Source organism: Chanodichthys erythropterus, chromosome 3 (genome assembly GCF_024489055.1).
Source record: "Chanodichthys erythropterus isolate Z2021 chromosome 3, ASM2448905v1, whole genome shotgun sequence".
Taxonomy (NCBI): Eukaryota; Metazoa; Chordata; class Actinopteri; order Cypriniformes; family Xenocyprididae; genus Chanodichthys; species Chanodichthys erythropterus.
This window is the reverse complement of record NC_090223.1, coordinates 14,721,238-14,748,355: the sequence shown is the minus strand read 5'-3', so window position 1 is coordinate 14,748,355 and position 27,118 is coordinate 14,721,238. Positions and strand designations below refer to the sequence as shown.

At 37.7% G+C, this 27,118-nt stretch overlaps 1 protein-coding gene across 1 annotated transcript in view; it reads right to left on the bottom strand.

Moving 5' to 3' along the window:
* Positions 1 to 411: 411 nt before the first annotated feature.
* LOC137003617 (uncharacterized) overlaps positions 412 to 27,118 on the bottom strand; it is a 35,313-nt gene continuing 8,606 nt past the window's right edge. Inside the window, exons 2-18 of the mRNA XM_067363828.1 lie at positions 20,470 to 20,889; positions 19,333 to 19,722; positions 19,176 to 19,244; positions 15,517 to 15,909; positions 14,985 to 15,387; positions 14,804 to 14,853; positions 11,388 to 11,778; positions 9,722 to 11,302; positions 8,131 to 8,270; positions 4,925 to 5,044; positions 4,654 to 4,838; positions 3,592 to 3,749; positions 2,294 to 2,539; positions 2,021 to 2,183; positions 1,618 to 1,720; positions 1,450 to 1,535; positions 412 to 618 (exon numbers count right to left, since the gene is read on the bottom strand). Of these exons, the coding sequence (XP_067219929.1) occupies positions 412 to 618; positions 1,450 to 1,535; positions 1,618 to 1,720; positions 2,021 to 2,183; positions 2,294 to 2,539; positions 3,592 to 3,749; positions 4,654 to 4,838; positions 4,925 to 5,044; positions 8,131 to 8,270; positions 9,722 to 11,302; positions 11,388 to 11,778; positions 14,804 to 14,853; positions 14,985 to 15,387; positions 15,517 to 15,909; positions 19,176 to 19,244; positions 19,333 to 19,722; positions 20,470 to 20,889 (5,105 nt within the window). The remainder of the gene's footprint in view (positions 619 to 1,449; positions 1,536 to 1,617; positions 1,721 to 2,020; positions 2,184 to 2,293; positions 2,540 to 3,591; positions 3,750 to 4,653; positions 4,839 to 4,924; positions 5,045 to 8,130; positions 8,271 to 9,721; positions 11,303 to 11,387; positions 11,779 to 14,803; positions 14,854 to 14,984; positions 15,388 to 15,516; positions 15,910 to 19,175; positions 19,245 to 19,332; positions 19,723 to 20,469; positions 20,890 to 27,118) is intronic.

Here is a 27,118-nt window from a genome sequence, read left to right as displayed (position 1 = left end):
AAGTTTTCCTAATAAACTTTTCACATTTGTTCACTGCATTTGAGTCTTCCATTTATCTGAAGCCTGACAGAGTTTGCATGTTCTTCCCATGTTGACATGGGTTTCCTCCAGGGTCCGGTTTCCCCCACAAACATGGAGACACTAAACTGTATGTGAGTGTTAATATGTACATCTGTGTGTGAGTTTTTCCTGTAATAGACTGGCATCCGATTAGTGTGTTTCCCTGCCTATGGTTCAAGACTATTGTTTAGGCTCTGCTTGAGCTCCCTCGTGACCCTACATAGGAGAACGGACCGATGGAAGTCAATAGTATCCAGCTGCAGAGCCAAACATCATACTTTTTAGTGTGTAGCAGAAGAGTATTCAAGCTTTGTGACATACAATCACATCAAAAACAGTTGAACCAGTTCTTCAACAGGTTTGATATAGGGCCTCCTGCTGCTCTCCAATGCCCATCCCAACAATCAATATCTGCTTTTCCATTGTCGGCCCAGTGTAAGCCAGGGCTTTCAACAGGCCATGCCGGGATGGGCTAATAGCCTCAGACTTCAGCCCAAAACCACGCTGCGTTTCCACCGTTGGGCTAGAAGCTCTACAGCTCTTCACTAAAAAATGCCTCTGGAACAACATCACACAAACCCATCATTTCACCAACAAATAGAAGTTTAATCAGAAAACTAATCAGAAAGAATTTACTGGAAACTAGCGAGATCACAAAAAAACAATCATGATAAAAGCATCTGTCCAAAACAATCCCACCAGGATTTGTTTGCATTTTTTGTTGTTTAGTTTAAGATTTAAAACCCAATCATCAATGTTTTATTATAGTTTTACAATAATAAGTGAAACATTGATCATAATGAATTTGTGTCAAGATTAAACATTAGTCACAAAGAAATAAAGTGGTATTTACCATTATTTTACAAAAGAAAGAGGATACTTGTACTTAATCAGTCACATCTGTTTGTTTATTTGTTGTCACAGGACAGAAATACGACCTGAGCAGCTTTAGCACTCTTTCCAGTTACAGTCCAAATACAGTTGTATTTTCAGTCAGAGAAACAGAGGAAGCTCCCAGAAAAAAAAAAAAGAAAAGAAAAGAAAAAAAAAAGTTGCTATCATTATCCTGCACATGCCACACAAGTGTATTCATTTTTGAGAACCACAGAACAGGAATGACTCTTTTAATGTTTTTATATGATTTGAGTAAACATGAATCTGATTGCCTTTGTTATTGTAGCACATCTTCTAATGAAGTAAAATAAGACTAACATAGTGGTATATAACAATTAGTATAACTGATTAAATATTAATTCACTTATGCCATATAACATAATTGCTATGAAATAAAGAAACATTTAGAAACCCACAACCAGTGTAGCATCAGTGCCACCTTCATTAAAATGGCATTAGATAATATGCATCTTAAATCTTGTCAATGATAAAGACACTCATCAGAGGAACAAGAAACACCATCAGAGAAGCACACAGACAAGAAGCCTCAGATACCTTCACTTGCTCTGGGACCAACTCATCTGTGGACAGGGAATATAATGCAAAGCAGTGAATGACAGAAATATTAACTTATTAATGATTAAAATTAAGTGAAATGTTCACCTGTTTTTCCTTCAGACAACATCAGAGGACCCATGGATATAGAAGCACTGTCATGGAAGTCCAGAGACCTGCGCTCTCTCCAATGCGGTCCAGAGGTACAGTTCTACAGGAGAAAAAGACAAAGTCCAGCTGTGTAAATCCCTGTTGAATATCACAGAAGCATGAAACAAGAAGAAGTGCACAAAGTCTCCAGAAGAGGGCAGCAAAAATAACTACTGTAGCATCCCTGACATTAAGTCACTATGGGCATTAAGAGTGATATTTCCCTGACAATATGCACATAGGGTTTGATCAACAGATTTGATTGATTTACAAGCATCCATTATAACTGTCACATTTCACAATAGATAGTTAGGGTTAATATAATTGGTAAATTACATTGCTAGAGGTTTTGTAAACTTACCGTTGAGCAGCGATTGCTTGACAGAAGGCAAAGATGAACAGCACAGTGCAGGTAAAGCTTAGTGGAGTTTGCAGTGAAGATAAACAAACTGAAGGAGAAACGGCTGGATGTCGAGACGCCGTTCTGCTGCAGCTGCACTGTATCATCATCTGGATTGGGACACCTGAGAATATCAATAGTGATAATCATCAAATGAAATAATTTCATGAAAGATTTTCCATTACAGTGACATAAAACTGATCATTTTTGAATAGAAAATAAGCATTTCTTTACTCTTGAATGACGAGATCCCAGCGTAGATCATAATTGGGATCATTCACAGGTGTAGCCCAACACGTGTCAATCACCAGGGCAAAATGTCGGCTGTTGACCCCCTCAACACGAACTTCCACGTGCATCTCCTGGTCGAGCTCTGCATCCACTGCACCAGTGAAGGGCTGCGTGAACTCATCATCCTGATAAGGAATCATACGAACACGATATCTCCCTTCACCCGCCGGAAGGCTCTTGTGCACAATGCTGTCAAAATGGTGAATATGTGTTAGAATTACCCTGTTTATATATATATATTCATTTGTGTTTTTCATTTTGTTGTCATCTCACAGTTCTGACTTGCAATTGCTACTTTTTTTCTCAAAATTCTGATTTTTTTCTCACAATTGCAATTTATAAAATTAACAATTCTGAGATATAAACTTGCAGTTGCATGATATAAAGTCAGAATTGCAAGGAAAAAAGTCAGAATTGTGACTATCACACAACTGTGAGTTTATATATCACAATTCTGTTTTTTTTTTTCACAATTCGGATTTTTTCTCAAAATTGTGTGATATAAAGTCAGAATTATGAGATATAAACTCGCAATTGCGAGAAAAAAGTTAAAAAAAATGAAATCCTGTGTTTTAGTACAGATTGTGATATGGTTTTTAACCAGATATAAACTCACATTTGTGTGATATAGTCACAATTCCTGAGATATAAACTTGCAATTGTGAGAAAAAGTCAGAATTGCGAGAAAAGTCAGAATGGACTATATCATTTAATTACTAGTTTTTATCTCAGAATTCTGACTTTTTTTCTCACAATTGCGAGTTATAAAGTCACAATTCTGAGATATAAACTTGCAATTGCGAGAAAAAGTCAGAATTGCGAGAAAAAAAAATGTTTCACACAAATGTGTTTAAATCTCACAATTGTGAGAAAAAAAAGTCAGAATTGTGAGAAAGAGTCAGAATTGTGACTTTACATCATGCAATTGCAAGTTTATATATCAGAATTCTGACTTTATAACTCGCAATTGGGGGAAAAAAACTCTGAATTATGAGATAAAATGTCGCAATTACGATTTTATTTTTTTTATTTAGTGGCGTAAACGGGCTTCCATAGGATTAGTTCACTCACAAAAAAGAAAGAAAGAAAGAAAGAAAGAAAGAAAGAAAGAAAGAAAGAAAGAAAGAAAGAAAGAAAGAAAGAAAGAAAATTATTTTATTGATCACAGAAAATGTTGACATCTGCACTAGCTCTTTTTGGCATGTTTATGATAGTACAACTGAAATGAGTGAAATCTGCACCTCTCCAGTGGGTTGATTTCCACATTCATGGAAAGTGTTTGTGTTTGGGGGTAAGCGCAACTGAAAGAAAGCTTCAGAACTTTCTCTCTGCTGATGAGGCCTTCTGATTTTGGTGTCCCCAGAATAAAGTTATCATAGATGAAGTGGGTGCCGTTGGCCTGTGGAAAAAAAAAAGTTTTGGACAAAATGATGTGAATATCTAGGAAATCTGCAATATTTCTTTATTAAGGTGTTACCAAAATGTGCCTTTAATACAGCTTCCAAACTTATTAGAGTAGATTAATACAACTTCTGAATAGTTTCCAGTGGAGTGTCGTCTATCCGAACTTTTGCTAGCTTGTTCAGAGATGTTGAAGGAGGAATCTATTTCTCACATTTCTCTCAAAACATTGACCTCAAGAGTTCAATAATATTTAAGTCAAGTGATTAAGCTGACCACGGCAGAAGATAAAGTTTATTTTAGTGCTCCAACACTGTCCGTGTTTTATGATGGCAATTGCAGTTCTTTTACTGATTTTGGCTTTGTGAAGTTTTCAGTGGTCTGTTTTTGTGAAAACATGATCTTCAGAGTAAATACTGAGATTTTCTGTTAATTTGCAGTTTGTCTGTGTTGTTTGGACACAGTCCTTCTTATTGCTCATTGTGCATCCCTATAATTTACTTTCAGTTTTTACCCTTTTTTTTTCTTAGCTGATGAACTCTTGCCATGCTTTGTATACAATCATAAAGACTGTTGCTCTTAAAACACACAACATTTAGGTGTTAAGGTTCCAGATGCTCTTATTCACTGGGCTCAGATGTCTAACAAGTCACCCATCTTACACAATGCTCTTACACTGATACAAGCAGGAGAAAATAAAACAACAAATATAAGTAATAGATAAATTACAATGTTATTTTTTTCTTCACTGTAATGGGTTTTCGTATTTTTATTTATTTATTTATTTATTTTTTTGTCCAACCAGTAAATCACTGATATTAGGGAATATTCCTAGAATATTTGAACCCCACGATTGGATGATGCACTTGAGTCTTGAATAGACTATACTTAGTGAATCTTACCACAAGATTTGTACCACAGATGTGTTCATCGTTATCAAAATGAAATTCCACTCTGCCGTTCCGGACCGTTCCTCTGCAGCTAGGATCATTGAGGTGTAAGTTGTCAGCTGAAAAACCAGCCTCAAAGAGCTGACAGCGAGACACTGACATGGAGCTAGAGCTGCTTTCACAGGTTTCTGAGAAATCTGAAAGAAAACATTCATAAGATTGACAGAATCATTTAAAATGTCAGTAAAAAAAACACAATTGTTTATTGTTAAACAATACCAACCAAAAGAGTCAGAATTTGGGCTGTGAGTGTTGTTGTTGCATAAACAGCCATAAACACCATTTTTCTTCCCACAGTGTTCATCCTCAGAGCAGCTGAGTTCAGAACAGTGATCTTTCACACCTAAGAGAAGTACAGATAAATGAAATACAACACGAAAAGACACTGAGTCGTGTGAACAGGCCATAGTCCCCACAGAATCCCCCAATGCTTGAAGTCCCCCAATGTAATAAAATAGTTTTTTATAGTGAACTGTAGGAATCATTTCATCATTTTGATCATGTCCCAGACTTTTTTTTTTTTACCCCCATGACCTTTAGAATTACATTGAGAAGCAATTCTTACTTTCTACTAGGAACTGATTGCAGTATAGCATTGCTAAAACTTTGTTCATTATGTTAAAATTTTCAGGAGTTCTCCTGTCTGTCACATGCTTTGATTTATGAAGGGCAGAATACTCTGCTGTGATGCCACCGCATTCCACTCTTACATACACAATATATGGATTTCACATCGGATGCAAGTTTATTGAACCTTGAACAAGCCAATTTGACTAATAGTAACTACTTGGATTAAACCTGACCTCAGAGTAATTTTGTTTAGTTTCGCTATCCTGACTGGGCTCCCACAAGCTCCCGAGGAACATCAAAGAATCCTTGTCACATCTGGTTAATTGTCACCCTTCTTCCATCTCTGAATGTGTCTTCACTGCAGCTAAGTCACATTTTCCTTCTATCCTCATTGCTTGTTTTAACAACATGCTTGTTGGTTATTATTGCCAACATGCTTGTTGCTTTAAGCTTTCTGGATACTATTGGAAATATGCTTTTTGCTTTAATTGCAGGGTGAGGGTGAGTAAATCATGGGATAATTAATTTTTTTGGGTAAACTATCCCTTTATGCTTTTCTGGTTGTTATTGGGAACATGCCTATTGCTTAAGCTCATTCAGGTAACTGCATTTAAAGGGACATACTGCTCTTCTCCACACTGTAAAAAAAAAAAAAAAAAAAAAAAAAAAAAATATTCACTTAACACACTTGAGTTATCTTTTAGCACTGACTCAGTTAAGTTGTATTTATGTAGAATATTAAGTATTTTCAACTTGACAAATTTATTGTTGTTTGAACTTAAAAAGTTCACCTTACATTCACAAAGTTACCCCAACAAAACTTTTTTAAGTTTTCAGTACAAACAGTCCCTGTAAAATGTTTTTTGTTCACTCAACTTAACTTTTTGAGGTACTAATTTCTACTGACTTATTTAAGTTTTAATGACTTGAATGAATGAATATTAAGTATTTCACCTTGACAAATTTAGGTAATTGAGTTTATAAAGTTTAGTTGGAAGGAATAACTTTATGGAAGTAAGGTGAACTTAATTTCTGAGTTATTATTTTGCACCGACTCAGTTAAGTTGAAATTACTTAAAATATTATTGTCACGAATCCTGTCAATTCCCGGACTACATTTCCCATCATCCTCCCTGCCAGTCACATGCTCACACTCCACACCAATCACCCATTGCCACATACACCTGTAGCACAGTATCTGGACTATAAAGGACTCACTCACACATCACCTGATCGCGAAGTCTTGTTAACACTGTTACAATTCCGAGCGTTATATCCTTTTTGCCTGTCTGCTACCGTTCCTGCCTGTTACCTGTTATTAACCCGTTGCTGCCTGTCCTGACCTTTGCCTTGTCTGCTGTTCTGTGAATCATATCTGGACTGTGCTCTGATTGATTTGTTCTGTGATGGCGTCAACCAACCTCTCCAGAATCAACTAAGACGAGAGGGACCATGTGCGTCACTCAGCAGCTTTATGGACTATGCATTGTTGTCTGTTGGGTCTCTGTTTACTTTGGGGGTCGCGGAGGAAGGCGACACCATGGTAGATCACGTAATGGCCACCGCACCACGGAACACGCACCAGATGGCGGCTACCATCACAACAGCAACACGCCATGTCTCCGCTGATCACCCAGAGCCTCGTCACGTCTTTGTTGATCATCCAGAGCCAAGTCAAGTCCCCGCTGAACGTCCAGAATCACGTCACGTCGCTGGTCCTATCCTCCACTGACTACAGCACGAGCAGCTGGCATTCCGAAACCCATTCAAGTCAGCCGGCCGCTTCGCACCCAAGCCAGCCGGCCGCTTCGCTCTCAAGCCCGGTGGATGCTTCGCACCCAAGCCAGCCGGCCGCTTCGCTCTCAAGCCCGGTGGATGCTTCGCACTCAAGCCAGTCGGCCACTTCGCTCTAAAGCCTGCCGGACGCTTCGCACTCAAGCTCGTCGGACGCTTCGCACGCAAGTTCGCCTGTTGCAACGCTCTCAAGTTCGCCGGTTGCATAGCTCTCAAGTTTGCCGATTGCAACGCACTCAAGTTCGCCGGTTGCTATGGACTCAAGTGCCCTGGACGCGATGGACAAGATGGCTGCTTTGCCAGTGCCCATGGGCAAGATGGCCGCCCCTGCGGTGCTCAAGGATGTAGGGGGCGTTCCAGCCATTGAGTCCGCTCCAGAACCCGCTTCAGCCAGTGAGTCTGCTCCAGAACACGCTCCAACTGGTGAACCATCGCCTCATCCTCGGAAGAGGAGGAGGAGGAGGAGGAGGAAGAAGGCTTCTTCTGTTCTTCCGCCTCTTACGGCCAAGCTTCTAGCCCTGCCGGCGCCACCTGAGCTCCTCGCTCTGCCGGCACCGCCCGAGCTCCTTGCCCTGCCAGCGCCACCCAAACTCCTTGCCCACAAACCCACCACAGTCCCCGTTGAAATCCCTAAGAACTTTTTTTTGGAGGGGGCAGTATACCTGAGGGTGGGGAGCTTGAGGGTGGGGAGCTTGTGGGTGGGGAGCTTGTGGGTGGGGACCCTGCCCAGTCACTGCCGTCATTGGCCTTTGAACTATTATGGCCGTTTATGAACCCTGACCTGCCGTGGTTGCTCAAGCCACCTGACCTGCCGTGGTTACCCAAGCCACCTGACCTGCCGTGGTTACCCAAACCACCTGACCTGCCGTGGTTACCTGGATCACCTGACCTGCCGTGGTTGCCCGAGCCACCTGACCCGCCATGGCCGCCTGTGGCACCTGACCCGCCATGGCTACCTGTGGCACCTGACCCACCGTGGTTGCCTAAGTCCCTGGAGCTGCATTGGAGACCCCGTTCCCAGCTGCCGACAGATCCAATGCACCTACCCCCCCTCCCCGATTGTACTATCTACGGCGCAAGGATACGCCTTCCGGGAGGTGGACATTCTGTCACGAATCCTGTCAATTCCCGGACTACATTTCCCATCATCCTCCCTGCCAGTCACATGCTCACACTCCACACCAATCACCCATTGCCACATACACCTGTAGCACAGTATCTGGACTATAAAGGACTCACTCACACATCACCTGATCGCAAAGTCTTGTTAACACTGTTACAATTCCGAGCGTTATATCCTTTTTGCCTGTCTGCTACCATTCCTGCCTGTTACCTGTTATTGACCCATTGCTGCCTGTCCTGACCTTTGCCTTGTCTGCTGTTCTGTGAATCATATCTGCCTGCCTCGATCTACTGCCTGTACCCTGACTACGACTTTGACTGTCCCTTGCTGTTCCTGATTGCTCCTGATTTACTCTGCCTGTATGACCACGCTCACTGTAAATAAAAGCTTGCACATGGATCTCTGTCTGAGTCCCGTCTTGTTACAATTATGTATTTTCAACTTGACAATTTTAGTTATTTGAACTTACAGTTCAATAGATTTCAATACAAAAGTTAATGTTCATGTAACCTATTTTGGCTTATTTTATTAATTCAATAAATTAAATAATTATTTTATTTAAATTGGTATTTTATTTCAAATGTTTCAGCCGTGTTTCGGTTGAGAACTTTATTCCCAGTTAAATTCATTTCTCCTGCAAACAATAATTGATCTGATTTCAGCCGCTGAAACATCAACTGCAATCAAATCAATTAAAATATCTCAAGAACTGAGCAAAGGATGATTAAACAACTCCAAAAACAGACAGCATTACAAAAACCAGACTGACTTTATTTTTTTACTGAATGAACACTGAGTACTGTGCCTTTGTACGTCCGACTGACTGCACTTTATCTTATCTATACATCATAGAATTTATAAAGGTTTAGCTCTAATTAATGTTGTTTTTTTGTTTAGTTTTATATTGAAAAATTTAGTTAGAAGTCACCATTATAGTGAAAAGTGTTTGCTTTAGTTGAGCACTTGACCCTTGACTTTTCTTAAATGACTTCTTTATACCAATTGCATCAGTGTTTCATTAAGATAACTTGTGCTTTGATAAAGTAAATCAGCTGAAGTTGTCTGCTTTTACCACATTCAAATGCTTGTCGTATGGTGGTTTAAATTACTGTTTAAATGACTGTTTTAAAGCAAATATAGTATTAGTAAGGCTGAGGCCCTACTGATATGAAAATTTCTTCTTTTTACTAAGCAAATTTTGCTGTGAGAGAAAGAGCACTAGTGCATTAATACTAACATAAACTGAGAATATCTGAAACATATCGCTGTAAGTTTGTTGTTGGCAGATGTCAGCATATGGTATTGTTCTTATCCATGATAGGCTCCTTTTCTTGGCCAGAACTGAACAATACCACCAATACAAACTGTATGTTCATCTTTGACAGAAGAGGTCCTGACAGACATTACTTTTTCTTTGAATTGACTACACGCATGTGTAACCGTGGGATGAACAGAAAAATGTTGAGAGTTAATGTAATTAAAATGCATGTTCAAAAAGATTGAATTCATGAACTAAGCAAGATGATACTTTACCAGTGGCTGTGATTTGTGGAGTAATAGTTGTTGTTGCTGTTGTTTGTGTTCTTGGTGTTGTTGCTGTTGTTGATGGTGTTATTGCAGTTCTTGTTGTTGCTGTTGTTGATGGTGTTATTGCAGTTCTTGTTGATTTTGATGTTGATGTTGCTGTTGATGCTGTTCTTGGTGTTGTTGATGTTGCTGTTGTTGATGGTGTTATTGCAGTTCTTGTTGATGTTGATGTTGCTGTTGATGCTGTTCTTGGTGTTGTTGTTGTTGCTGTTGTTGACAGTGTTATTGCAGTTCTTGTTGATGTTGATGTTGATGTTGCTGTTGATGCTGTTCTTGGTGTTGTTGATGTTGCTGTTGTTGATGGTGTTATTGCAGTTCTTGTTGTTGCTGTTGTTGATGGTGTTATTGCAGTTCTTGTTGATGTTGCTGTTGCTGATGGTGTTATTGCAGTTCTTGTTGATGTTGCTGTTGTTGATGGTGTTATTGCAGTTCTTGTTGATGTTGATGTTGCTGTTGATGCTGTTCTTGGTGTTGTTGTTGTTGCTGTTGTTGACGGTGTTATTGCAGTTCTTGTTGTTGCTGTTGTTGATGGTGTTATTGCAGTTCTTGTTGATGTTGATGTTGATGTTGCTGTTGATGCTGTTCTTGGTGTTGTTGATGTTGCTGTTGATGCTGTTCTTGGTGTTGTTGTTGTTGCTGTTGTTGACAGTGTTATTGCAGTTCTTGTTGATGTTGATGTTGATGTTGCTGTTGATGCTGTTCTTGGTGTTGTTGATGTTGCTGTTGTTGATGGTGTTATTGCAGTTCTTGTTGTTGCTGTTGTTGATGGTGTTATTGCAGTTCTTGTTGATGTTGCTGTTGCTGATGGTGTTATTGCAGTTCTTGTTGATGTTGCTGTTGTTGATGGTGTTATTGCAGTTCTTGTTGATGTTGATGTTGATGTTGCTGTTGATGCTGTTCTTGGTGTTGTTGTTGTTGCTGTTGTTGACGGTGTTATTGCAGTTCTTGTTGTTGCTGTTGTTGATGGTGTTATTGCAGTTCTTGTTGATGTTGATGTTGATGTTGCTGTTGCTGTTGATGCTGTTCTTGGTGTTGTTGTTGTTGCTGTTGTTGATGGTGTTATTGCAGTTCTTGTTGATGTTGATGTTGATGTTGCTGTTGATGCTGTTCTTGGTGTTGTTGTTGTTGCTGTTGTTGACGGTGTTATTGCAGTTCTTGTTGTTGCTGTTGTTGATGGTGTTATTGCAGTTCTTGTTGATGTTGATGTTGCTGTTGATGCTGTTCTTGGTGTTGTTGTTGCTGCTGTTGTTGATGGTGTTATTGCAGTTCTTGTTGTTGCTGTTGTTGATGGTGTTATTGCAGTTCTTGTTGTTGCTGTTGTTGATGGTGTTATTGCAGTTCTTGTTGATGTTGATGTTGCTGTTGATGCTGTTCTTGGTGTTGTTGTTGCTGCTGTTGTTGATGGTGTTATTGCAGTTCTTGTTGATGCTGTTGTTGATGCTGTTCTTAGTGTTGTTGTTGGTGTTCTTGATGTTGTTGCTGTTGTTAGTGTTGCTGGTATTGCTGTTGTCGAAGAGCCTGTGACATCTGATATTAGGAACAATTGTTTTTATCAATATCAATTTAATAATAAACCGAAAGGTAAATAACTGAAATACATTTGAGTAAATGCTCACTTGCACAATAAACTCCGCAAAACATTGGCCTGACAAACTCATAAACGTAGTAACTTCCTGGACAGGCTTTGACTTGAATAGGGTGGGATGTGTAACCACAGCAGCCCCTCCATGAGGAAACACAGACCTGGCGGGTGACCACTCCATCTTCCAGCTGTGGATGAGAGCCGTTGAGCCAAAATGGCTCTTCAGTGCCACACATGTTTTGATTAACACATGATTCTGGCATCTGAGCATTTTGACCTCTGATGAACAGCCTGTACCAGCCATTCCACTTCACATTATAGTCACACATGCCATAGTAATACGAATTGCTGGTTGATCTCCGAGGCTCATCCAGAGTGTTGTAGTTGTAGCAGGGGTCAACACTTGGGGTAATGAAAAGTACTATTATGAAAAAGTAGAAAGAGAGAATTGATTTAATGTATCTAAGATAGTGACATGAAACTCAACAATACAATTCATGATAAGCACGTTAAATATAAAGATGGATGAATGTACCTGCACAATATGTAGGAGCTGGAATTGAAAGAGCTGGCCTGGTAAATTTGTAGACATAATAATTTCCAGGACAAGCTTTGACTTGGATTGGGTTGGATCTGTAGTAACTGGCCTGATCGTAGTAAGAGCCATAAATTTCACGAGTAACAACTCCATCTCCAAGCCGAGGATGAGAGCTGCCAAGCCAGAGAGCGCTAAAACCTCCACACATCATATAAGACGCACACCATTCAGGCATCTGAGCACTCAAGCCATTAATGTAGAGTCGATACCAGCCGTTCCAACTAACACGAGTGTCATCATGTTCACATATGTATCCATCTTGATGCCAGTAGTTGACTGTGCTTCTCCAGTAGTTGTTCAGAATGGTGTAGTTAATGCATGGGTCATAATCTGTGAGGGATGAAACCAAATTCTTATCCAAAACTAGATTCCTAAACCATTCATTCACAACATGACTTTGTAACTATGAGGATGTTCTTGCACAAAAGGTGTCATGTTTAACTCAAAAAATAATAATTTTTCTAATAGCAATAAATGTAAATACAATAATTAATATATACCATTTTTCTTAACCTTATTCATATGAATTCAACATTTACTTACTCCAGGTAATGCTGGATTCAGTGATTATAGCTGGACTTATAGTGGAAACTGACTGTGAAATGGTGCTAACATCTGGAGAAGGGAAAAAAGGAAATTACTGAAATTATTTTAAAATGTAAAAAACTTTATTAAAATGTGGGGAAAAGCATGGTACCTATACAGTATCCTGAACACCAGAATTGTGGATTCTCAAGTTCATAGACATAGTAATTTCCAGGACATGCTTTCACTCTGATGGGTTTTGATTTGTATACACAGCTGCCACTCGTAGAAGCTTCTGTTTGGACCTCCCTGATCACCACTCCATCCTGTATCTGAGGGTGAGAACCGCTGAGCGACAGACTCTGGAATGCATTACAGTTGTACGAACCAACACAGGTCTCTGGCATACGGACGTCCATTCCATAGTAGTAAAGCCGGTACCAGCCATTCCAGGTAAAAGATTCTTCCCAAATAAACTCTCCACTTTCATTGTTGGCTCTCCAGGGGCGATCCAGAGACTCATAGTTGTAGCATGGATCAACGCTGATGTTTTGGAAAGCAACTGTTACAGACAAAAGAGTTCTTTATTTTAATTAAGAATTCAAAAATCTATATAATAAAGCACAATGATAGTTTAGTTTTAAACAGCTATATATATTTTAGCCATTGTTGTGCAGTCGGGTCCCCGGATTCACTGCACGATATTTGGCTGTCCCAGACGAAAGATTGCCATCATGAAACAATCGTGGTGATTTCTGTGATTGTGGCTCTTAATCGGTGGTCTTATGTCATACAGTGAGAGAGGTTCAAAGACAGCCGTTTTCCCGGTCTTGAAACCAAAGTTAGCCTACGATAGTTTTCTGACAGTGTCAGAAATTTGTCCTACTGCATCTATTGACCAGCCAATGAAAATGCGACATGAAATCAATGCGACATTTTATATATATATAAAATGTCACATGTTGATCTGAAAATTGTAATTAACAGCTTTCCTGGTAAGTATTTTCTTGTTTGCCACCTTTTCACAATACCCATAATCCTTATGATTAGTTGCATGGAAAAGCATTTAAAAGAATGGATAAATGACTTAAAATAGGCACAAGACTTAAATTGGCTTAAAATAGAGTATCATTTAGTGTAAAGTAATGTGTGCTTAGGAAAAGGGCTGGTTTTTGAGTTGTAAGATTTGAGAAACTGTATCGGCATATTGTGTTACACATTGCTGTATTAGTGACAGTGTGGGGTCAAAACAGTAGACAACACAAGAATCTGGTTTATGAGCTGAATATCACAGATTATAACTGGTTGAAACATTCACAACAAAAATATTTGATCTGCAAATTATTTAATTAATAGACAATTTAGACTGACTTTTTAAAAAATTCATGTTATCATCAAAAGAAGTCAAAACTGTACCTGCACAGTATGAAGGCTTGTAAATCGACAGATCTGGCTTGACAAGCTTGTAGACATAATAATTTCCAGGACATGCTTTGACTTGGATGGGTGCAGATCTGTAGCCTCCACACTGAAAAGAATCCATATAACTTCCAAAAACTTGACGGGTCACCACTCCATCCTCAAGTTTTGGATGAGAACCATTGAGATACAGTCCAAGATTACCACCGCATCCAATACGACTCACGCACCACTCAGACATCTGGGCACTTTTTCCATTCAGATACAGCCGATACCAGCCACTCCATTCAACAGCACTGTCATTATGGTCAGAGTACTGATATGGGTCTTGCCGTATGTCTCTCCAGTATTCATCAAGAGTGGTAAAATTATAACATGGATCAGAGCCGGAGGGTGTAGCTAAGAAAGTAATGTAATATGTACTATGTAATATGTACTCATTCACAGAGGGAAATACAAGAGTAAACATTGTTCACTGACACTGTGTCTGTATGAAAGAGGAGATGTTGGGATGGTGGAAGACTAGTTAGGATAAAAAGATTACACCTACAACCAAATTTATTTGTATATCACTTAAATTACTAAAGTGGTAAATTCACCAGATGTGTGTGGTTGGGGGATGTCGCCATATGGTTTTGTTTTGGGGGGCTATCGCTGTGCTCCCTGCTCTTTGCTGGGCTGTATGCATGGGCAGGAAGTTTTTGTCCAGAACAGAACTATACTGCCAATCCAAACTGTATGCTAACTGTCAATCATATTTGACAGACATTTTTTTACTTTGAATTGACTACAATCATATCTAATAGTGGGATAAACAGAAAAATGTTGAGAGTTCATGTAATTGAAATACATTTCCAAAAAGATGCTCATGAGAATTCATGAAGTAAGCAAGACAATAGTTTACCAGTGGTTGTGAATGGAGTAGTAATGGATGTTGTGGCTGTTCTTGTTGTTCTTGATGTTGTTGTTGTCGTTGTTGTTGTTGTCGAAGACGTTGTATTAAGTCTTATGACATCTGATATTAGGAACAACGGTTTTATCAATATCAATTTTTAGAAAAACAGAAAGGTAAATGATTGAAATACGTATTAGTAAAATTCTCACCCGCACAGTAAGCTCCGCAAAATATTGGACTGACAAACTCATAAACGTAGTAATTTCCTGGACAGGCTTTGACTTGTATAGGGAGAGATTTTAAAGTACAGCAGCCAGTCCATGTGGAACCACAGATCTGACGGGTGACCACTCCATCTCCCAGCTGTGGATGAGAGCCGTTGAGCCACATTGGGATGTAAGTGCCACACATGTACTGATTAACACAGGATTCTGGCATCTGGACACTCTGACCGTTGTAGAACAGTCTGTACCAGCCCTGGAAGTTATCACACCTTCTATAGTTGCTATCATAAGGATTGTTTGTGGCTCTCCAAGGCTCATCCAGACTTTTGTAGTTAAAGCAGGGGTCGACACTTGGGGTGGTGAAACGTACTATTTATGAAAAAGTAGAGAGAGAACATTTTATACTGCAGATTAATTTATTCAAGATAGTAATATGAAACCCTACAATGTAATTCATGATAAGCATGTCAAATTCAGTATAAAGAACAATGAATGTACCTGCACAATATACAGGAGCTGGGATTGAAAGAGGAGGCCTGGTAAATTTGTAGACATAATAATTTCCAGGACAAGCTTTGACTTGGATTGGGTTGGATCTGTAGTATCTGCACTCCTCAAAGTGAGAGCCGTAAATGTCACGGGTAACAACTCCATCTCCTAACTGAGGATGAGAGCCGGCAAGCCACAGAGAACTAAAACCTCCACATGCCAAGTTAGACACACACCATTCAGGCATCTTAGCACTCAAGCCATTAATGTAGAGTCGATACCAGCCGTCCCAGCTAACACGAGTGTCATCATAATCAGAATTGAGTCCATATTGATGCCCGTAATCAAGTATGTTTCTCCAATAGTTGTTGAGTGTGTTGTAGTTATTGCACGGGTCATAATCTGTGAGTGATGATATGATGAGATTAAAACAAACAAGGTATTTTCATTGAGAAACTTCATGGCTATGTTCTGTCATTCCAAATTCGATTATTTGTGTATGCATTTGGAATCTGATCTAAAATTATTGATGTCCACACTGTGTATCATAACTGTTTAGATCCGATTTGTGTGTCCACGCCACTCTTTCGTTTTCCGGAATGTCTGCATTGGTTTCTATGGCAATGATGTTTCGTTTGTAGGTAATGTTATACGCCAAAACAACAACAACAACCGCAACACAGAGGGGTTTGCAGTACAGATGACAAAATGTGTAGCTGCTGGCACTGGACTACTGCGTTAAACCCCGTTCATACCGCCAGCGACTTTGTCGCTGCATGTCGCTTGTCTCTGTGAAGTCGCTTGTGGGCATTCCTAGTGCTGTTGCTCTAATGTTACTGGTAGACTGCATGTCTGCTCATATCTATAGAAAATGCAATCACAAATGATATATAAAGAAAACATTCTAATTTGACCAGGAATTAGGCTAAAAAGCCTAGCATAGGCTTTCTGTGACAGTTTCTTTTCCATGCATCATTATTTATCTCCATGTATGTAGTTACAGTCAAATCATATAAAACAGTGAAATTGTGGAATCCTGTCTTGCCTGCCTTCGAGATGGTGACATGAGCTCCAGAGACTTGACGCTTGACACGCCTAGGGATTGGCAAATCGAGGCTTCATGAAACACTGAAGCAGTTGAAGGAAATGTGCCGTAATGTGTCAAGGCTTCGAAACAATCCGACATCCGTCTCCACGGTGACCTCTAGTGGTCAGAACAGTGTAAAGGCAACAAAACTCAGGCCAAACATGCATTAAAGATACCCTTTTAACAATGTATTGCAAAAGTCTTATTGAAGGTAAAATCAATAAAATGCAATCAACTAATCTAATAAGATTAAATATATAGTGTCTGTATAATATGTGTTCTTTTATCAAATTTCAAGGCTTGTTTCTTTGTTCCATGGTAGATTAATAACTACCATTATACATTTTAATTATTATAATATCTAATTAAAACATCTACAAATGTATAAACCTGTTCAGAGATCAGGTAAAACCTTAGGGTAAAGCCAATAGACACTTGTTCAGTAGTTCTCAGTGAATCTGCATGATTCATGGGTTCACTTTATCATCGCCCTCTACCGGTGAATAATTGAAATTTCGAAATATTTTGAAACTATTCGAAACAGTGATGACGTAATGAAGCCTCGCTTACTAAAATCACGTGACTTTGGTAGTTTGATACACGTGCTGCGTCCCAATTCGCCTACTTATACTATGCCCTAAAAGTATGTACTCTTTCTGTGAACAAAAAGTACTTACTTTTGAGTGTGTAGCAAAAGAGTAGACAAGCTTTGGGACATACTATCATGTCATACAATTGCATCTTTTCTCTCTGTCGCATCCTGTCACCGTAAACTGGCCTGTCAATCATCTTACATCCTCCACATTTCATTTAGTTAATTTCCTACCGTATCAGAGAGAAATGCAGCACGTTGATCTGCAGTCGCGGGTCTTTCATGTGGAGAACTCTCCTCATATTAATGCATAATGATGCATTTAAAAGTTAATAGCCATTTGAATATTTATAAAAGTCCACATTGGTATTTGCAGATGAAAAAATACACGGATAACATTAAATATATATTTTCTATCAGGTTGAACTGATTATTAGTCACTCAAACCTCTCAGCATCGATCGCGCGTATCCGCCATGTTTTGTAGTTGTTTTGTAGTTTGTTTCTACGGAGCCCCGCACATGACATGCAAGAAAAAAATTAAAGGTGCCCAAGAATGCTTTTTCACAAGATGTAATATAAGTCTAAGGTGTCCCCTGAATGTGTCTGTTAGTTTCAGCTCAAAATACCCCATAGATTTTTTTAAATACATTTTTTTAACTGCCTATTTTGGGCCATCATTAACTATGCACTGATTTTTTCAGCACGCCGCCCCTTTAATTCACGTGCTCCCTGCCACACGAGCTCTCGATTATATTACAGCACATTTACAAAGTTCACACAGCTAATATAACCCTCAAATGGATCTTTACAAGATGTTCGTCATGCATGCTGTATGCATGCTTCGAATTATGTGAGTAAAGTATTTATTTTGATGTTTATATTTGATTCTCTATGAGTTTGATAGTGCTCCGTGGCTAACGGCTAATGCTACAGTGTTTGAGAGATTTATAAAGAATGAAGTTGTGTTTATGCATTATACAGACTGCAAGTGTTTAAAAATAAAAATAGCGACAGCTCTTGTCTCCGTGAATACAGTAAGAAACGATGGTAACTTTAACCACATTTAACAGTACATTAGCAACATGCTAACAAAACATTTAGAAAGACAATTTACAAATATCAGTAAAAATATCATGCTATCATGGATCATGTCAGTTATTATTGCTCCATCTGCCATTTTTCGCTATTGTCCTTGCTTACCTAGTCTGTTGATTCACCTGTGCAGATCCAGACGTTACTGGCTGCCCTTGTCTAATGCCTTTCATAATGTTGGGAACATGGGCTGGCATATGCAAATATTGGGGCGTACACCCCGACTGTTATGTAACAGTCGGTGTTATGTTGAGGTTCGCCTGTTTTTCGGAGATCTTTTAAACAAATAAAATTTACATAAGAAAGAGAAAGCAATGGAGTTTGAAACTCACTGTATGTATTTTCCATGTACTGAACTCTTGTTATTTAACTATGCCGAGGTAAATTCAAATTTTGAATCTAGGGCACCTTTAAATCGTGTGCACGATTTACTATTTAATTCCCTCGATTTACTAAATTGAGCACACGATTTAGCCTACTATTTTTTTCCTGCATGTCATGTCCGGGGCTCTATTCCTATGACAATATCTGACGTTTATGTTTTACGTGGCGTGAACCACACGAAATCCGATCAGAGAGGTAAGACTGAAACAGATTTCCAGAAATGCGATTTGAATAGGATTTCAAAATGGATTTGTAAAAATTACATTTCATGTGATTTTTGGCCGTTCAGACTGGCTAAATCTGATCGGATTTTAATCAGATATGCACAAAAATCGGATTTGGACTGACAGTCTGAACGTGAATAAAGATTAAAAATCACAAGATTCTAAAAAAAAAATAATAATAATACTCAACATTACTGTTTTATTGATGCCACATGTGACACAACACAATGTTTTATTTATTTGTAATAACTAATTTATTCATTTACATACTATGATTAACTACTTACTCAAATTGTTGGATCCAGTGATTATGGTGGGACTTATAGTGGGAACTGGCTGTGAAACGGTGCTAATATCTGAAAAAGGAAATAATATGAAATATGACAGAAAATATTTCAAATTGTTTTAAAGACTTTGTCCAAAAAATGGAGTAAATCATGGTACTTGTGCAGTATCCCGCACACCACGCGTCTGGATTCACAAGTTCATAGACGTAGTAATTTCCTGGACATGCTTTCACTCTGATTGGTCTTGTTCTGTATTCACAGCAGCGAGTCCCATACGTCCCTCCACAGACCTCCCTGGTCACCACTCCATCCTCTATCCGAGGGTGAGGACCATTGAGGTACAGCGTGATCTGTGTGTTACATCTGTATGAACCAACACAGGTCTCTGGCATCTGGATGTTCATTCCATAGTAGAAAAACCGGTACCAGCCATTCCAAGAGAAAAATCTATCACAAATGCGATCTTCACTTTCATTGTTGGTTCTCCAGGGACGATCCAGAGACTCATAGTTGTAGCAGGGATCACTGCTGATGTTTTGGAAAGCAACTGTCATAGAGTTTGCAAAACTGCAGTTAAAACACTGTATTGACATTGAAGACAATTTAGAGTATTCTAAAACCAATAAGAAAGGTTACTTTCATGATTGAAATCAGCAATTATATTCTAACCAGTGGTGTGCAAAGGTCCAAGAGGACTGTGTGGTAATATTACGCCGTGCTCACATACTGTAATGTATCATCTGTGTCTGTGTTTCTTGAGGACTCTCAAGTTTATTTTGTTTGGTTTTATGTTTTGTGTTTCTATTTCCTGTATTCCTGTTTTCCTTGGTTTCTGTTCAACTGTTTTATTTAGTATTATTATCTTTTCTATATTATTTTATTTAATTGGTTTCTTGTCTGTTCAACATGGGTGTTAAATGTTATCTGCTTTATAAATGGTTATGTTTTGCTTTTCTATCTTCTTAAGTTTTTTTGTGTTCTGTATTAAATGTTTTAAAGAAAAATATTAAGAAGCCTGTGATTAGATCCACTCTATAATAATGACTTTCCTTCTTTTCCTGTCAAACATTAAGCACCAACAGGAAGGATGCATTTGAAATATTGAATGGTTTGATTAAAGTTGTGAGATTTCAGGAATTGAGGGAGTGCTACAGTAATGATGGGTGGGAGTGATGAGCTACAGATGTTTAACGGACTGCACAGCACTGATTCTGACTGTTTAAAACTCGTTTAAAGATGTTAAATGACCTAATACATAGAGCATTTACTCTTCATATTGACTTTTAAATTTCACCTGCACAATACGTTGGTTTGGGGATTGATGCATTTGGTTTGACAAATTCATAGACGTAATAATCTCCTGGACAGGCTTTGACTCGAATGGAGGTGGACTTGTAGCTGCCACAAGAAGACGACGACCACAACCACCACCATGCATTAGTTCCCACAACTTTACGGGTCACCACTCCATCTTCAATACGTGGATGAGAACCATTAAGAGACAGTCCAGTTTCACCACCACAATGTGTAGTACTCACACACCACTCAGACATCTGAGCACTTTTTCCAAACAGATACAGCCGGTACCAGCCGCTCCATTCAACAAGAGTGTCATCATGTGTGTTAATGTTGTTATACTTTGGCTGTATGTCTCTCCAGTACTCATCAAGAGAGGTATAATTATTGCATGGATCAGAACCAGAAGCTGCAGAACCTGATGTCAAATAAAACAACAAAAACAATCAGTTCTGTGATGATACATTCTCAATCACTGATTATTAAGAATACAGATGGCAAAAAACTAACAGTACAGTACTACATCTTTGTCTGTATGACGAGAAGAGAAGATGTGGATTGAGAACCTAAAATTTATCATTTATACTCACCTCTAATAACAACATATCTCTCCTCCCCTCCTCCCCCAAAAAAAGATAAAGCTAAGTTTATCTTTGTGCTTAAAAGTATTTACTACAGAAGGTTTCTTATTTATATAGGGATATTGTTAGTATGACATAAACTTCTATATAGACCTCTAAACATAATGTGTCTTATTCAGTGTTGGGCTTGTTTCTTCAAAAATGTTTCTACACATGAAACATGAAGCTAATAAACATACGATTACAACAGCATGGTATTTTTATGTAATTTGTGATTATGAAAATGTGATTCGGGCTATTTTTAATAAGAATAAAGAATGTTTACATGGGAAATGCTAAGCAAGCGTAGCAATTAGCTTTTTCTAAAATGCTACAAACAACATTTTTCTGCCTCATTGTATGACCAAAATCCACATTACACTACTGTAAACATGAATAAGTTGGGCTAACTCAAGAAATTAGTTGTGAGTTATGATGTTCCCAATTTTAAGTAAGCAGAACTATCAAGTTTTAACACAGCATCTTTTAGCAATAACAACATATTAAGTCACAACTTTGCCAAATGAAGTAATAATTGACAGAAATAAAATTGAAATTGTAATTGTAAATATAAAAAATAAGAACACAAGAAATAAAATAACCCAAAACATTTTTTTTCTTCTTTACACAAGGCAAATCCTCTAAATATTAGATGCAAATTCAAGAAGTTAATTTTGCTTCGATGACCGACCTACACTACTAATCCCTTACAATACATTGCTACTTGTCATGATCCTTGTCTGTGTTCCCTATATCTCCTCTGTTTGTGCACCTCATGTTCCCCTGCTGATCCCCTTGTTTGTTACCATGGACACTCATTGGACCACGCCCCCTTGTTAACTCGTTATCTTGTTAAGCTTGTTTGTGCCTGTGTATAAGTAGACCCGGTCCGTGTAATGCTTCACAATTCAGTTTTCAGACCATACAATGCAAATGCAAAAATGAAAAATTGAAACCAGACGTTAATTTTTCTTGTTTTTCGGTTACATCATAAATAGATATTTGACATTTTTTCCCTTTTTTTCAATTTTACTTTTGCTAAATTATGACTTTAGAAACAATCATTTGAATAAATGAAATCTAACTGATTTTCTATTTTTCAATGTTTTGTCTAGTAATTTGCGGCGTGGGCTGTACCATTAGCACGGGGGTGTGGCTGCGGACTACTATCATCTCATTGATGTAAATGTTTTATTTACACAGCATGCATGTTGAAGAGTAGTTTAAAAGAATGGAGGATGACCTTTTTCATCCAAAGTGCTATCATTTTCATTATTAATATAATAACTGTGCTAAATATAAGACAGTCCCGGACTGGCCATTGCGGATTTGGCACATTGTCCAGCTTGTTTGTATTTATCTACTTATTCGTTATTACTTTATTTTATTAATATACATTATACCCTTGGTCAGGGGGTGCATTTTACTTGGTTACACCAATCACGATCCCAGTTCATTTTCAGAGGGATAGACAGCAGACGGAGGGCAGATCGAGCAGCGCTTGCCAAGATCCTTCACGTCAATATATGAAAGATAAAAAGACTGCCAAGTGAAAATATACAAAAATTGAGCATAATTTAGTTAAGTTTTTAATTTTTTTTAGGTTTTTATCTCTTGTTTTAATACAATATTTACACAGTAAAAATGTTTTCTTTAGCGGGCATTGTTCATTACCACGGCAACCAGCTTGAGCTTCCGCACTTCACACGCTTCTCGTTCACTTAAAAAATGCCCTTAAATCTAGCACAGTTAACTCTGTTCATTACAGTAGAGGCAGTTTGCAGGAGATGAGGCGATCTGATATATCTATCAATATGCTGCAATAAGTCAAGAGAATTTATTTATTTATTTTCAAGTATTAATTTTTAATAAATAAATACAAATAGGCTTACAAATACTTTGTTTTGGCTCATTGCCCCTCTTGTTTGTAGTTATTTATTGACTTCGTTATTACTTTATTGCCTGTGCTGTACCCATAGGCTGTAAAAAAAATGTGTATCCAAATGATTACTGCGGGAATCCAACATAATGAACCGAAATAAATCGTATAGTGCTCTTGAGTTGCAGCGCTAGCTAGCATATATAAAATATTGTAGGCTACTATAAAATGAGAGCTAAAAACCTAACAATTTTTTGTGATTGATGATTTTTATTTTTTTATTTTATTTTATTTATTTTTTCTTTTTGATAAGTAGTCTTTTTATCTTTCATATATTGGCGTGAAGGATCTTGGCAAGCGCTGCTCTGTCTGCTGTCTATCCCACTGAAAATGAACTGGGATCTCGTGGTTGTACTGTAACCAAGTAAAATGCACCCCCTGACCAAGGGCATAATGTATATTAATAAAATAAAGTAATAACGAATAAGTAAATACAAACAAGCTGGACAATGTGCCAAATCTGCGATGGCCAGTCCAGGACTGCCTTATATTTAGCACAGTTATTATATTAATAATGAAAATGATTGCACTTCGGGTGAAAAACGTCATCCTCTGTGTTCATTCTTTTAAACTACTCCTCAACATGCATGCAGTGTAAATAAAACATTTACATCAATGAGATGATAGTAGTCCATGGCCACACCCCCTAATGGTACAGCCCACGCCGCAAAAAAAAAAAAAAAAAAAAAAGTAAAATTGAAAAAAGGGGGGGAAATGGCAAATATCCATTGATAATGTAACCGAAAAACAAGAAAAATGAACGTCTGGTTTCAATTTTTCATTTTTGCATTTGCATTGTATGGTCTGAAAACTGAATTGTGAAGCGTTACACGGACCGTAGTCCCTGTGTTTCACTCATTCCCTGCGAAGTTTTGTCTAGTGTTACAGCTGCAATTCTGAGTGTTTCCTTGTTCCTTGTTTCCAGTGGCATAACTTTGTTTTAAAAAGTGGGTGGGACAGGAATGTGTGTGTGTGTTGTAATTGTATTATTACAACAATAATAATAATAATAATAATAATAATAATGTATTAAAATTAATATGATAGTTTTTCCCTTATATCTGCTATAATACAATGTGTCTTAAGTCTCGAGAGTATGTACATTAGTTAATAAATACGTGGATCCACTCTTGATAATTGGTTGTCCTGATGGACTACTGGCAGTATTTTCATTTAGCGTGCAAGAGGTTCTGGGTTCGAATCCAACCATGTATGATTTTTTTTTTTTTTTCTCATTAAAACCAAAGATATTCATTAGTTATTGTATATCAAGAGCAGGGACACGTTTATGTGTAGCTATATTGTTTTGTGATTTCAACGGAACGAATAGAGAGTCTCAGTTAAGCGATAGATTGAAGCGCTCGTCCGAGTGAATCCGCAGTGTTCATGAGCGGCAACAGAACACTGTTGGACGTCTGATAACAGCGACAACGAGCACTCAACATGATTTCAACAACAACACATCCCAGCGCCAGATCACCTATTATTAACACAAATTGATAATCAACTAGAGGTGTTTGTTTTGTATTAGATATCCGTGCCGCAAGATGTTTCAAAAAGTGGGACAATATCGACCCTTTCAAAAAGTGGTGGGGACATGTCCCACCCATCCCACCTGCAAATTACGCCTATGCTTGTTTCATGTTCCCTGGTTTTTCTGATTCCCTGCCTGTTTCTTGGATTTCCCTGCCTTCCTGTGTGTTTCTGCTTCGTTGTTTGTTTGGACTGCCTTCCAGTGGATTTATGACCCTTTGCCTGTTTTTTGACCTTGAGCGTCGACTACCCTTTCAATAAATCCTGCATTTAGATCCTCAGCCTTTGTGTCCCTGTGCATTACGTAACACAACTGATCTTAAAACAATGCATTACATCCTCTTAAAATGACCATGTGAGAAAGGCCATACTAACAGTTCATTCAGCAATTTCAGCTTTAATTTGATCCGTTAACGGTTACACTTTATTTTAATGTGTCCCTATTACAGTGTAATTATACATTTAAGTACTGAGTAATAATAATGAACTACATGTACTTACTATAGGGTTAGGGTAGGATTAGGGGTTGGTTTATAGTCAGTTACATGTAATTATGCCTAATTTATAGTTAATAATATAGTAAATACATGTAACAAGGTGTAACAAGGACACATTAAAATAAAGTGTTACCCACATTTTTAATAAAAAGCAAAGGAACGAAAGGGGAAAGATTCAATAAAGTGAAAAAACATTAGAAACATGTTTGTCCATGAATCATTTCAACTGTTAAATACACAAGCATAGTGTTTTAATACTGTCCGTTGGTTCAACCTGTAGATCCATCCACATGACAGATTATAAAATACTCACAATTAATCATCAGCATCAGCAGCAACACACACAGTGAGATCAGAAACCTCATAGTGACAAACTCCTACACCTGCACACACACACACACACACACACACACACACACACACACACACACACACACACACACACACACACACACACACACAATACCCTTACAAAAAAAGTTTAAGTGTGCAATTGTATACATTAAGTTTTGAAGTAAAAATAAAACTTAAAATTTCTTGTTGTCCAGACAATCTAGTTATCTCTACTGAAAAAAAAATTGTTGAAATAACTAAATGGCAAAAATATTTTGGTCGAACGAATTCATACAAATTAGCCACTTCATAAAATATGGTAGAATTGCCATGAGATCAGATTGGTATTTCTGAGAAGTACATAAAAAGTAGACTAACTTTTGTACTTCTTAGAAAATTATTTACAATTGACATACTTGTACTAGAGATATACTTAAAAGTATGATAAAGTATTCTAAGTACTTTGCTTGTAGTTGTGTTTACTCTTTTGATTGAGGAGCCTATACTTTTTTTCCCACATAGATTTACATAATGTCTTATAAACTTACCTGTTTGAGTTTATATAGTAACAACTCAGCTTTGGGGAGCAAGGTATGAAAATAATATATAAATAGTAAACTATAACTTAAGCATGATGTTAAGTCCACTTAAAGAGAACTTTCATGTATACTTGCAGTATTAAACTACTAAACTAGTAGTTTACTAAGAGTATACTTCAAAGTGTACTTTCATTAACTAAAACATGTTCTACTCGTATTTAACAAGTAGGCTAAACTATCAGTATACATATAAGTTCACTTGTAGTACAGTTGCAGTACAAATGAAAACGTAGTTGTAAACTAGTTGTATACTCAAAGTTTACAACCATTGCACTACTTAAGTGTAGCATACTTTCATACACTAAAGAGTGGGCCAATTTATTCCCAAGCAGTATTGAAACAGTACACTTAAAAGTAAACTATAGTACATTGATATTATTTTGCTTACTACATAAAGTATACTTAAATATACTTTAACTTTAAGTATACTTAATACAATGAACTTGAAGTATATACTTGTTTTTTTGTGATGGATACACATATAGGTAGACATGAACTATGTCTCTTTTAATTATTTTGGTAGATTTTGTTTGTTTATGGTGCACATTTGTAAAAGTAAAGTTATTTTTTTAAGTTTTATTAAAAAAAAAAAAAAAAAAATTAAAGTAACATTCAGAGATATTTATATAAAATTGTTTACAAAATTATCTCAGTCCATCAAAGCCAATAATATAAAGAGTGATTTGAGCCCAGTGGGATAAAATGAAGAGAAATAAGTTTACCTGAGATTAAATGCTTCTGCAGAGCAAACTCAGGGAGATTCAGAGTTCAGTGATGCTGAACTGAAGCTCTCACAGTCTCAACATCCTTTATTAATACCTGTAGGTGGACCAACAATGAAACCAACCACCAGTAATCTCTGAACATCTTAAACCAGTTTTTCATTTTCATGTGCTTAAGATTTTCTTTGTTTAAAAAGAGAGATAAATAAAACATGTAAATAAACATGAAAAAATGTCCACATTCCTTTATGTCTAACTGATCTAAATCTACATCAGTTAGATCTAGATCAGTCATTGCCTCTCTAAATGTACGATACATTTTTGGGTAACAGGTTCAACTGGTTCAACATTATTTAATACATTGGGTCTCATGAACAAACAATCAACATACTTTTACAGCATTT